The sequence below is a fragment of the Lottia gigantea genome, assembly GCF_000327385.1.
Source record: "Lottia gigantea unplaced genomic scaffold LOTGIsca_1, whole genome shotgun sequence".
In the NCBI taxonomy this organism is placed as follows: Eukaryota; Metazoa; Mollusca; class Gastropoda; family Lottiidae; genus Lottia; species Lottia gigantea.
The window spans coordinates 2,477,843-2,491,787 of NW_008706746.1; the positions used below are offsets into that span (position 1 = coordinate 2,477,843).

General features: G+C 33.2%; 1 protein-coding gene across 1 annotated transcript; it reads right to left on the reverse strand.

Moving 5' to 3' along the window:
- Nucleotides 1-3,573: 3,573 nt before the first annotated feature.
- On the reverse strand, nt 3,574-4,455 carry LOTGIDRAFT_80233 (hypothetical protein; the record flags this gene model as incomplete). The annotated part of the gene is made up of 2 exons (XM_009045508.1): nt 3,574-3,682; nt 4,346-4,455. Coding segments are annotated over 2 exons (219 nt in total), but the record flags the coding sequence as incomplete, so codon positions are not given.
- Between the last annotated feature and the right edge of the window lie 9,490 nt (nt 4,456-13,945).

Here is a 13,945-nt window from a genome sequence, read left to right on the forward strand (position 1 = left end):
ATTACCACCAGCGTTGAAATTAAATGATGGTGTTTTATTTTCAGGTTGAACAAGGGCTGTAGGTTTTGCTACAAAGTAAAAAGACATGTTATATATAAATATATATTGAAATATCAAAATATATGTTATTGATATATAAATTTCAAAAGTTTTCCATGAATTTTTATCATATTGGTTATCAGCTGCAATTTCCAAATACAGAAAACATTTGAATAGAAGGTAACTTGTATTGGCATATTCTGATGAAATTAAGTAAAAGATAGCTTGCCAGGCAAGGTAACATACGCCCATTGGCAGCTGTCAGAAATGATTAAACAGTCTTTAGTGACTACAGGGTTGCACAATATAGCTAATAGAGTGAAACGTCAAGTCAGACTCGATATTTCGGTGAAATATTATCCGATCATCGCGAAAATCGATAGGGATCATCTTCATAATAACATTGACATACAAAACAAAAATCAAAAGAATCTGTAAAAAATTGTAGCCTGTAGAGTGAGCACAAGTTGCACATATATAGCTAATAGAGTAAAACGTCAAGTCAGACACGATATTTCAGTGAAAAATTATCCGATCATCACGAAAATCAATAGGGATCATCTTCATAACAACATTGACACACAAAATAAAAATCAAAAGAATCCATAAAGAACTGTAGCCTGTAGAGTGAGCACGAGCCAAATGTGAACGGACGGACGGACCGACGGGGTGATTACAATATACGCCCATCTTACGTGTGGGCGTATAAAAATGGAAAGGATTATGAATTAACATACCCTCTGTAGATGCACCAAATTGAAAGGGACCATTTGAAACAGGTGCTGCAGTAGGTCCACCAAAGCTAAACACTTTCTTACTTGATGATTCATTTGTATCTGTAACACAATTAATAATTTGCTGTAAGCTTACAGGCATAAAGTTATCATTCAGTAAAAGCATTACAAAGATGAAAAGCTCCAAAATCTATACAATATTTGTATTTTAAGATAATTAACACTCACTGGCACCTTTGAATTAAAATAAAATATTTGGTAGTACAGTGCCAATCACCAGTAGAGAAATATTCAACCTTCAGTCCTATACTTCTTTTGAACTTTTTGGGGCAATAATGAATAATATTACGAAGTTTTGTTTACAAGTTAAAAATTGAAGCGTTTTCAAGAGCAGGGTCAGTAACTCCTATAAAACATTTTTTGATTTTGATTTTTAAAATGATTCATCAACGGGTGATAATAAACAATTTTGCCAAATTTCGTTAAATTCTGACAAGAATTGAGCCATTTAAAGAGTGTTTACGAGCTAAAAATTGAACACGTTTTCAAAAACAGAATCAAGCCTTCTAGAGTGATTACAAGCAATTGGAGACGGACTGATGGACATGGGTGACGACAATATATGCCCTCCCCCATTTCATGTGGGCGTATAAAAAGATGGTAGTCGATTCCATAAAAAAATCCAGTTTTTAGAGCGTTTACAAGCAAATGTTGACGGAAGGACGGACCGACAATATACGTCCACATAGAGAGATGTGGGTGTATAAAAACATGCCGGATATCGTAGAACATCAATTTTATTAAACATAGGTCGTAATAATTCTTATTCCATTTTTCCCATACCTCGTATTGCTGAATTTTTCACATTATTTCTATAACAAGATCACCTTTTGTCCTGTTAAAGTGAAACTTTCAGATAACATTTCTTAATTATTAAGTTCTAGGTTACCTAGTTTGGTGTTTTAGAAGTAATTTTACTACTCCATGAAAATGAATGTAAAACTTACCTTCCTCAATACTGTGTTTACCAGAACTACTTAATGTTGGAAACACTCCCAAGCCTGAATTACTATTAGCTGGAACACCACCTCCAAAAGTAAAGATACTACTGTCATCTGAAAAAATAAAATAAAGGAAGTGACATGGCTTTTTCTGTTAGTTTTAGGGGGCATTTCTCCCTTTGAATACAAATCCAGAGTATTTTTAAAAATTTGACTGATCAAGGCATCTTGAAATGCAGACAAACGATCAAATCAATAGAAATGAAGAGTTTGAGCAAAATAAACTTCAATATTAAAGGGACAGATGTGGCATTTGGGGAGTTGATTTCAGAAGTACTAGAAATGTACGAAAACCCCATAATATATCAAAGATTATCTTAAAATGACAAGTCGTCATTTAACATTCAAAGGTGGACAATTCTGGAATCACTAGGATTTGAACGCTCAAATTTCAATGGTGATCTGTGAACACTATTACTGAGTAGCTAAGCTAAATAATTCCTGTTTCTGAGACTGAAGTATGATTGGTTCAAAAAACAATGGCACACCTTTACCCTTAACAAGAACTATTATTATCAATTGTCATAGATATATTGGAATAAATTTTGTTACCTCCAATAGAATTAACTTTAGCTTGTTCAGGTTTACTAGCACCAAATGTAAACCCACCCACACTACCTATACCACTACCAGAGGGATTTGATTGCCCAAAACCAACTTTATTCTCACTCTTGGCTTTTTCCAAGTCATTATTGTTTGTTTCCTTAATTTTATTACAATCTCCAAACACAAACCCCCCAACTGATTTGCCATTGAGTTGTGAATTGTCATTGCTGGCTTTCACTACAGAATTAAACTGAATTCCTCCTTCAGATGAGTTCTTATTTTCTCCAAGTTTGGAAGAGTCTGATTGAGCACCAAAAGTAAAACCACCTGCAGCATTCACTTTTGAATTGTCTGTTTCTGATGATTTCACTGGATTTCCAAAGGTGAAACCAGTTCCTGAAGATTTGTCCTGATTAGTCACATTGAAACCACTTGTTGGTTTCACTTCTGCTGTAGTGTCCTTATTACCAGAACTAAAACCGGAACCTTGCTTAGATTCTGAAGAATCTTTTTTACCAAAGCTGAAACCAGAACCCTGTTTGGATTCTGTAGTTTCTTTATTACCAAAACTAAAACCAGAAGTGGTAGATTGTTCTGATGGTAATGTTGCACCACCAAACACACATTTACTGTCTGTTGTAGAGGCTCCGGGAAATTTGAAACCTCCGGTACTAGGAGTACTATCAGTACCTCCATCAAATTTTAAACCCCCTCCCACACTTGGTGCTGAAGATGATGTTCCAAATTTGAACCCAGAGGCACTAATTGCTGATGTATTATTTGATGCAAATTTAAATCCAGAAGTTGTAAGTTGACCTATTCCACTTGCAGTTTCTGTTGATAATCCTGATGATTTCAAACTTCCTCCTGAAGGATAGGAAAATATCAATCAAAACCCAACAATTATAATGTTGTGAATTTTAAACAGGTGTTGGAACTATCCCTATTATGGTCAGCACATGGCAAGCTTCACTGTTCTTTCACTCTTTCTGCTCCATATTTGAAATTGTGGTATATTTCCATCTCTAAACTGTGATTGCTCTGTCACAGAAAATAAATTTGACGGAAAATGTTCATGGCCTAGTCTAAACAATTTAGAATTTAAAAAGTTTCAAGGCAGAAATAACAGATCGCATGTACAATGTAGAATAAGATGTAAGTAGTAGAAGAAACCAACCTGTAGATTTAGAACCAGGTTTGGGAGTTTCACATGCAGCACATTTCTCCACATCTGGGTTATTTTGTACCATACATACATCACAATCCCAACTACCAGCTTTCTTAGCAAATAATGACGACAAACTATTGCTTTCTGTCCAAAATATAACATAAATAATATGTAGATTAAGACAACAAATGGGAGAACTCAGAATATACTTCGTAATATTGTTTATATAAAAAACCTTTTGAGAAATCTTCAAGGTAAATACATTACTTACGAGTTGAAGCTGGTTTTGCCCCAGGTTTGGGGGTTTCACAGGCAGCACATTTATCTGTATCAGGTTTATTTTGTACCATACATACATCACATGACCAAGTACCAGATTGTTGATTAAATAAACTAGATAATGATGGTTTCTCTGTATTACTGGCTGTTTTACTGCTTACAGATTTCTCAGAAGCTATTAATCTACCTAAGACAAAAGAAAAGTTGTATGCAATAAAAAATCAGAGAGTAGTCAAGCAAAGATATTTATACTCAGAGACTACTTGATAATAAAGTGGACTATTCAAGATATTTTGAATCAGCTCAAGTAAGTAGTAAGTAGAAGCTGACTCTGGACGTTTTGAAAGTTTGTACAATATTTATCCTCATACATATGCCATGAAACAGGCTTCAAAATCATAAAGAATACTATCATGCTTTAACATAAATAGTTTTATAAGTAAGGCCAAGGGAGATAAACAAAGTTTGTATAGAATTAGGAACACAATATCATATTTCAGATAATTTAACAAAACAACATACCTATTGGTTTAGAGCTTGGTTTGGGAGTTTCACAAGCTGCACATTTTGTTTTCTCTACATTATTTTCTATCATACAGGTATAACATGTCCAGGTACCAGCTGGTTTGGCAAATAACTGGGCCAGAGATACACCTGAAATAGAGGAGAGGAAAACCATTTACATAAATTCTAGACAAGACAATCATTATGCCATGTTTTGAACATATCAAATAAAAGTAACCTAATTTTGACCAAATTCAATTTATTCTAATAAGTATAATGGAGAAACAAAGTAAACAATTACTTCAACTTAAAGGTTGATATAAGTTAGTATGTATAACATAACATGTTCTTTGAAACTCTTACATAGATTAAGTTTGGAGCTAATTTATCATGACAATTTCTCACCTGATAGAGAGTCTGTTTTCTTGATGCTTGAATCTTCTGAAATGAAACATATCCATATTAAAATATGTATTTTTGTAAAGTTATGCTCCTAAATATTTAGACCTCATTTACTGTTCTGCACTAATATACTATACTTACAAGAATTTGAGAGTAATTTAGTAAATAAAATAAATGGTTAATATGGCTTACTTTTACAAAGAATATCCATAACACTGCCTTGTTTTAAAGGAGAAGGTGAAGTTGTTTTCTTCCCTAATACATCCATAACTGAACCTTTTTTTAATGAAGACTTGTTCCCACCTAATATGTCCATAACACTGCCTTGTTTTAAAGTACTAGCTGGTTGAAATCCACTGGCAGGTGATTTCTCATTAGTAGTAGATACTTTAGGCTTATAATCTAATCCAATACCTTAAAAAAATAATAATGTAATAATTGAGAAATTCCATTTTTGGTCGTGGAATATTTCACATTCAAGATAAAAGGTTAGACCAAAATGTCAGATAGGATGAAATACAATTCAGCTTTACATCAAAAATGATTGGTTTACTAAAATAATACTTTAATAATAGATTTAATATGCCATTTATTACATAGTAGTTATGTCCCTTGTACTAAAAAATAAATAGACAGACCTACCTCCATTACCTAACATAGATTTAGGTTTGGGAGCTGTAGAGGGTGTTGATGACACAAACGAGAAACCAACAGTGGATGATGTTTGTGAGGGTTTCATTATAGTATCATCATCAGCTTTTAATGGCGAACTGAAGGTGAAACCCTGGAAAACAGAAACCAGATTAGTTAGATAGAAAGAAATTATGGCATGAGCAGACTAAGGATTACTTATACACAATGTAATGATGTATTTAGCTTCATTCGATGATTCGACAAAGTTTTATATTTTATACCAAGTACTCAGTATTGAATTACTAGGTTTATCTAGTTTGAAGTTTTAAGAAAAGCAAGAATGTAACAATCCATCGAGTCCAAACCACACCCCCATTCTTCATACTTCCTTCCTGGGCCGTGGTAAGTGATAAAATTACATATTCATAGATAAATATTGTCCAAATCAAAATTGGCCCTACTGTATTGCTGGCAAATTTCAGCCACTCAAAATAAATCAATTGTTATGACACTTTGTTTGCGAATGTAAACATAACGAAAGCAGCATGCCATTACATATTTTGATGAATATGTACGGTACAGAATTGAGTAAGATTTTCGTTAAAGAACTGAAGCTGAGAGAATATTTACTTGGAAAGAATATGTTCTTATCTTTTCAAACGTGCGGCAGCAAAGCGGTGTTGTGTTTTGTTTACATCACCTCATTTCTGTCCTACTGATCTGATTTACATGCCACCAATCTCATTTCCACGCCCCCAAATCAAAGTGTAGTGGGCTTAGTTTAATACAGGTTAATAAGAGAAAGTCAAAACTAGTATTCATACGATGGTTACAATCTTAAACTGTGTTATTTGTGTGTACTTAATGTTTAATTTGAGTATTGGACTTACCTGTATCTTACCAACAGGTGATGTTACAGTCAGTGGTTTCTGTGGTTGATGTATAGGAGATGAGAATGTATATGTTAAATCTTGAGTACTTCCCACTATAGTTTTAGCTGTTAAATCATCAACTTTCCCTATAGGTGTCGCTGTAAACTGTATCTGAGGTAAATTACCCACAGGTAATGTAAAATCTGACTTTAAACTTGGAATTTCAACCTGAAGTCAAATCAAAGTAATATTCTTTTAGAACACAAGTTTCATTAATAAACAATACACCCTAATACACGATTATTGGATTCAATTTACAACTTCATTTTTTCACAATTTCATTTGATTCCATCAAAAAATCTAGTTTTTAGAGCGTTTACAAGGAAATGTTGACTGACGGACGGACGGACAGGGATGCCGACAATATACGTCCACATAGAGAGATGTGGGCGTATAAAAATGAGATAACTTACAACTTCATCCTCTATATCTTGTTTTTTACTTGAATAATGATGTGTTTTATCACGTTTAATTTTACCACTAGTTTTATTACTATAACTAATTGTAGGTGTTTCTGTATTAACTTCTAATCTACTCTTTGGCATATTTCTAAAAGCAAAATCAATTAAGTAATGCCAAAAGCAAACAATAATATCAAACTGCCTGAAATGATTAACTGTATTTCATCTCCTACTAAGAATATGAAAAGTACTTATATGATTCAAAATTTAAACTCACTTTGATATGGAACTTTTATCTGTTTTCATTGTATTATCTCCTTGAATTTCCTGTAATTAATTCAATATAAAATTCAAATAAAGCCCACATACAGCTGTTTCAAGAGTAATTCTACAGCAATTTTAACTCAAATTCAATTTGAAAGTTGTTACAAAATGTTTTTTTTGGTAATTTAGCATAGATTTAATTCTCCAATACAAATAATACTTGTGTACACATGGCTCCTCATGCCTTTTTATTAATGATTTTACCTGGATAGATTGTTTCTGTATAGATGTGGTTCTACTAGATATAGGGGTTGATGTCTGTCTATTACGTGATATAGAGGCTATAGAATGTGTTCTAATTTGACTAGTTGGTGGACCACTTCTTGAGGGAACCTGAAATTCAATTAAACATTGTCATTACCTTTACCAGAAGTTCATTCACAATGCATTTCACTCTCCAAAATGACATTTATGAAACTGAATTGACAATCAATTCTAAATAGTTAGATCAGATTCTCCAAATAGTAAAAGCTGTGTCAATGACAGAAATTCTTTCTCTTTGATATTTGTCAACTCAAGTTTCTTAAACAACACAAATTTAACGAACTTACTTCTAGAGATCTTCGAGATAACAAGGAAGGTTGGAAAGATTGTCTTCTGTAACTTGAAGGCTGAAAAATAATATTTCTATATGACAATCTGTTTCAGAAATCTTGATGTGTTATTGAATGCCGCCTATTCAGTATCCAAGCCAAATGAAGATCTATGGAACAAGAATCAACCAACTAATTGATAACTTCACCACAAAGCCTTATTAGGGCTGCATTAGGCAGGCTTTATTGATGTTTGATTTAGATTTAAAATAGGACCTCTAAAAAGTACAAGTACTAAAACTGAACTCACTGTGAATGATAATAATGAATCTGCGACTGAGGGGTTCTCCATTGGAATCTTTTTAACATCCTATAAATATATTAACATCATACATAATATACCAGTTTCACATTTTAAAAGCACCTTGACGGAAATGAGGTAAACACTTTCATGTATTGAGCCACATAAATGATTTGAATGCATTGACATAATATCAAAGAACTTACAGAAAGTGGTGTGGACATTCTTTCCAAGGACTCTAATATTCTCCTAGCTGAAGAACTTGTTACTGCACTAAAAGAACTATTAGCTAACTTTGGCTTCATCTGTTTTCTGATTGGTAGTGAAGTCTAAATAAAGAAAATAAATAAAATATAATAGATACAGCAATATTGACCAAATAATATACAGTGAAGTCAATTATTTTCATAGGCAACAAATATCAGCATGCAAGAAATTAAGACCCAAGAGATATGGATAATGAAATAAATATATATGTTTCAAATTTAATGTGTATATTTTTCCTGTGTATCTATTATTGTAATTAACCATTATCTCAAGGCTTAAAATAACTCCAGAAATTGGGCCGATTCAATTTGTGTCGGACATTTGAAATTTTGGATCGGACATAAAAAATATGGAATTTTCAATTGAAAAATTGCATTTAAAACCCATCAATTAAGGACTGAAACTCGCCCTTTTCTTTACTGCAAGTGCTAAGAGTAGTTAATGTAATTCAAATAAGCCACAGAGATTATTTATATTCCCTGGTGACTCTCCGGGAACGATAAACCGACTCAGTGTATATCTTTGTATCAAATTCTTATGTAATATTTGAAATAAAAGTATCAACGAATCATGATTATAATATATAGTATCATATGAAAGATCATCTCATGTTCATATAAAGTAATCATAGAATTAACATTACTAAAAGATTCGGATAAACGACTTGAACTAATTGTATACCGTTCATTCTTGTTTTGACTTTATCATCCAGACCTTGCATGTCCTCTCTCTAGGTGCTAGTTTTATCTGGATGATCTAGACTATTGTATTGTTGTTCCGAACTTTTTAGCTTTGCATTTTTCTATTATAACAAGATCTTTGTATCAAGAAAAACAATATTTTTTCATAGATTTGGTACCGAACAAAAATGTCTGGCTCAATCGATATTGTACCGGACATTTGTTGAATTTGTACCTGACAATGTCTGTGTTCGGACGCTTATTTCAAGCCTTGCATTACCTGATATGGTGCTGTAACATTTAATCTATTTCTATTACGTAACGCTGAATTGCCACCAAATGTTGTTTTGCCAGAATAAAATGAGGATTCATTTAATGTATCATCTCCTAGTAAGCTTGTCTCCTAGAAAAATAATTAGTTTGTTAAAGGACAATACTCCATGTTGTCGTAACTAGACCCCAGGGTAGGAAACAGCTACAACACTAAACTGCCAGTAGCTAGAAACTGTCAAGGTTTGCTATAATGATTTCTTTCCCTAGGGGGATAATATGTCTGAATTCAACATCATATGGTTTTTTAACAAGCTGAACAAGAACACTGTCTGGATATAAAAGAAAAAGTTTTTGTGTCGCACAACCTTTCATTATGGACACAAATTAGACTATTCTAAGCTTATTCTTATGGGCTTATCAAAATTCACATCTAATATTTTCTTACCATCATAGAAGAACCAAATAACGAAGCTTTAAATGCAGGTCTATCTTTAACAGCTGACTCCACTGGTCTGGCAACAGCTGTTCTACTCATTTCATGTCCCCATAATCTTGGTCTCTTGGATTGTCCTGAAGAACATTTCCAAACAAGCATACAAGATATCAAATCATCAAGACAATAATGCAACATCCTAATAACTACCAATTAGCTGTCTGCCATTGATGTTACAAACCATGTACAGTTTTCAGACTTTGATCCTATCAAATGGATGTAAAATGGGTATTATACCTACCCTCCATATTAGAAGTCATAGATATATTTGATGACCTATCATGTTGTCTAGTTGATTCTATTACGCTAGTTCTCTTACTATTACCAGCTTTATTAGCTTCAGAACTAAAATCATCCTTTAACTTTTGTATTTTATCTTCACTCATTGATAGCCCTTCTTCTGGCTGAGGTACAGGTATTCCAGATAAACCACTCGATGTTTGAGTGGAACTTGTTCTTTCTTCTGCAATATCAGAATGAAAATTGACTTGATAATATTTCAAATACTGCAGTAATGGTAAACAACTGTATAAAATCAACTTTTTACATTCCTTTCTCTGTTCCTTTTTTGGAAATCATCATTATTTATCTTCAATTTAACCAAGCATATATAGGCTTAAGGAAATGAATATTAGATCTCATAAATTTGTCCATGACTGCATGGTCTATTTAAAGACTGGAAAGAAGCCAATTATTCTGCACCAATGAAATACAAAGGAGAAAAAAAACTCAACCAGTCAGTCAACTCCAATGAAAAAGATTGAATAAGACATGTGCAACAATGAATTATTTATATGAAACAGAAAGTGTTAATTGAATGTCAAAACTAATACTTATTAAAAAATTCCAGAAGTAAACAAGCTGGCTTACCTCTTCGAAGAGGTGGTCTAGTAACACTGTTATTATCCAAGGAATACCTTGAAGATTCTGGTGGATGAGATGGAGTGTAACTAGCACTAGGTCGTGAAGAGGTGAATGTCGGTTTCCTATTATAAGATTGAACTGTGGTGTTCATAGGTAATTTGGAGCGTTTGGGCTGAGGTGCAGGCAGTTTATTTTCTAATTTAGATGCTAGACCTATTTGTGGTGGTCCATTGTAACTATTCATCTGATTTGTAGCTGGAGGGTTCTGAAATTAAATTGAAAAGTTCCATATGCATTTTGAAGAAAATCACTGATTGCAATGAGTTTGATGACAGGCTTCACAATCATATCCTATATATCAAAATCATGGCAAGCTCAAGCCTTCTACCATCTTTCAAAGTATTCCTGCTTTGTTTTCTTTTTGGGGAATTTAAAACTATTATTTCCTTCAGCAATTGGTCAAGGGTTAATAAACAAAGCATTTCATTCATTTCATATCTAACATAAGCTTGATCATAATACAATGAAATATAACTTCAAGTGTTTCATTTTTAATATGTGAATTTAAGGAGTCAAAAATAGTTATTTATTTGGTCTCTTCAATATCAACAACTCCACTCTGGAGATGTCTTAAAAGTAGACCTAGAATACTCCGCTAAAAAATGAAGACACTTTGTCAACAACTTACCATAAACATCTCCTCTTCATCTTCTTCTTCATCAATACTAATTGGATTGTTTGATTGTTTGGGTGGCGATTTCTTCACAGTTGCTAAAATATCCGGTAACCACGATGGTGATAACAAATCTTTCACTGTATCTGTTACTTTTCTATACAATGACTGAAACATTAAAATCAAAATCATGACAAGTAATTAATGGCACAATTCTGATACTTTTTGTTACTCACCAACACTACTGACAAACAGGAAACATTTACTATGAACATGTTATAACATCAGAAACAAAACTAGAAAATAACATAAACAAAAAGCTAAATAACAAATCTTATTTTCTAATTTTTAACAAAAACAAATTGTTTCGCAACTTTTTATTATCCTTCTTTAAGTTCTTTATCATTAATAGATTCCAAACCGCAAAAAAAAAGACTAACATAACTCTGTTAACTTTCACTCTCTTTTAAGTTTTAGTTCTATTTTACATGTTCTTGGTATGTGCTTAATCAAATTAACATAATACTATAGTTTAGAGAAGGTTTCAAGACATAACAAGCATTCAAAGTATTCTAAGCTTAAGTTTACATTTTTCAGTCTATAATTCAACATGTCACATTAAGCGTTTTTAGAAGATTGGATAAACTCGATCGATTTACAACAAATGCGTTTACGGGAAAAATTTGGTTAACCTGATTCAGTAAATTTTCACATTTACGACATCGATTTGGTGAATCGAGTGCGATCAAAATGGCGTCAACAAGGTAAGTTTCGTCATTATTGTATATTTAATATTTTCATGATTCCAGTCAATTTTAATGCTGACACCGTTTTCCATGGATACAAACAAAAACACTGATTATTTTTTTTGCTTAAATTATGATTGTTTTTAATATAGAATGACGTGATCTACAATTCTTAGTGAAAATCTGATGAATATATACCAGACTCCTCGGCATCTCGTATTTTCAGTCGACACTTACTCTGGAAGACAAATGATAATGAAAACCTACAGCATAAAATTACCCCAAGTTGGTTCCCATCTTCGACTTCTAAATTCAAGTCATTCTGTTAGGTCTAGACTGCTTAAAAACAGACTTAAAGGGGGTAACATCGACAGGATATCATAAGTGTACATGTATAGATATTGTAAATCTTCGGGGATTTTATTTTTTTCATTCTCACGTGTGTACGTGATTTTAATACTCACCTTTCTCCTTTCGTACGGTTTTGATGCCGATTGTGGACGTTTCAACTTTAGCTTTCCGCCTCCGTCGGAAGCCATTTTACAACGTTAAAAAGAAATTATATGTCGTAAATCAATATTTATCCTTATTTACAAAGCATTTTTATCTTTCTTTTCTGTCTCGCGGTTCAATGGCAAAGATGGCGGCAACCCTGATATTTTTTGATTGGCTTATTTCTAGGTCACGTGCCATGTATCTTGAGTCAAAGGTTATGAATTCAAGCGAAGACAACTCAAGAAAGAGCTTAGACTAAGGCCTACAATATAGTGTCTAACTTACATGATGACCCCCCCCCACCCCCCAAAAAAAAATATATATATACATAGTTGCCACCAGAAATGGGTTTCTTAATTAGGCTTAAGAATAGTATTTGTGTCTAAATCGCAGAGGTTTATTAAGCTATAGGCCATATATATATGGTCTTAATGCACACTCCAGTTCACGCAGTCCCGTCGTAAATGAAATATGCCTAATAAATTTGTATAAGTCCCCAAGTTCAACTGACAGTGAGAGAAACCAATGTTAAAAACATGCCAAACGCGGTAGCTTGGTCACAAGAAACTTCGTCATCAGAAACTCGGCCACACGGTAAATTATAATTGGTCAAAATAATATTATATGGTCTTTATCTTAAATTCTTGCTTTATGAATCAAAGCATAATAATGTATAATGTTTCATAGTACTGACAGCCTATGGACATTACTTTTCTTTACCAGAAAACATTCATTTTCTGATCTGAATGCAATTTCTGATACAGTAGATCATATAATGTACGATCTGGAATAGACCGAAACACCTCTACTTTATTCCAGCCTCTGATAGCTTTTTGGACAGATGTCAGCTGGTGTAGAGACAGACATAATAATTTTAAGTCCGATTAAATGGGGATATTCCGCATCTCCGCATCTCCGCAGATGCACGTTTTTTAAACCTATTTAGATACCATGGATCTGCAAAGCCAAGGTAGCCTATATTTAGAAAGATAAATATTTTTGTAGTTCAGCTATATCATTTTCTCCATACACCATTATGTCATGTCTGCGGTTCCATCATAGGTCATTTAAAAGCCAAAAGTTCAAAGAGTCACGTGATGCTGACGAAACGGAAAGTTACGTTGAATGCCCAGCACTAATTTACAATCATTTTAAAAGTAATTCAATATTATGTTAGAGAAGACGCATCTTTGGAGGTGTGGAAAATCCCCATTTAACAGGGTCTATTTTTTCTGACTCTACTCGAGCTGACAACTGTCAAAATATTCATGAGAGGCTGCAGATGTTTAGGACTAGATCTGGAAGTGATTTTGTTCTGAAAATTATACGGGTATGCAATCATACACTAAAAATGGTTTTGGTTCCATCTTTTTTATAATAAGTATCCGATACTATACATTTTTGGTACATTTTTGAGCACAAAAAAGTTGTAATTGGTGTAGATCTGAATTTTCTCCCCGGCCTCTGCTGGCGTAAATTAAATTACAAATTATTTTTACCACCACTTTCACCACCAAATTTATTTTTGTCAAGTTAGCCAACCCAAGGCCGAAGCATGTACAACGTAGCGTAGCCTAATCAAACCAAATGTAGCAAA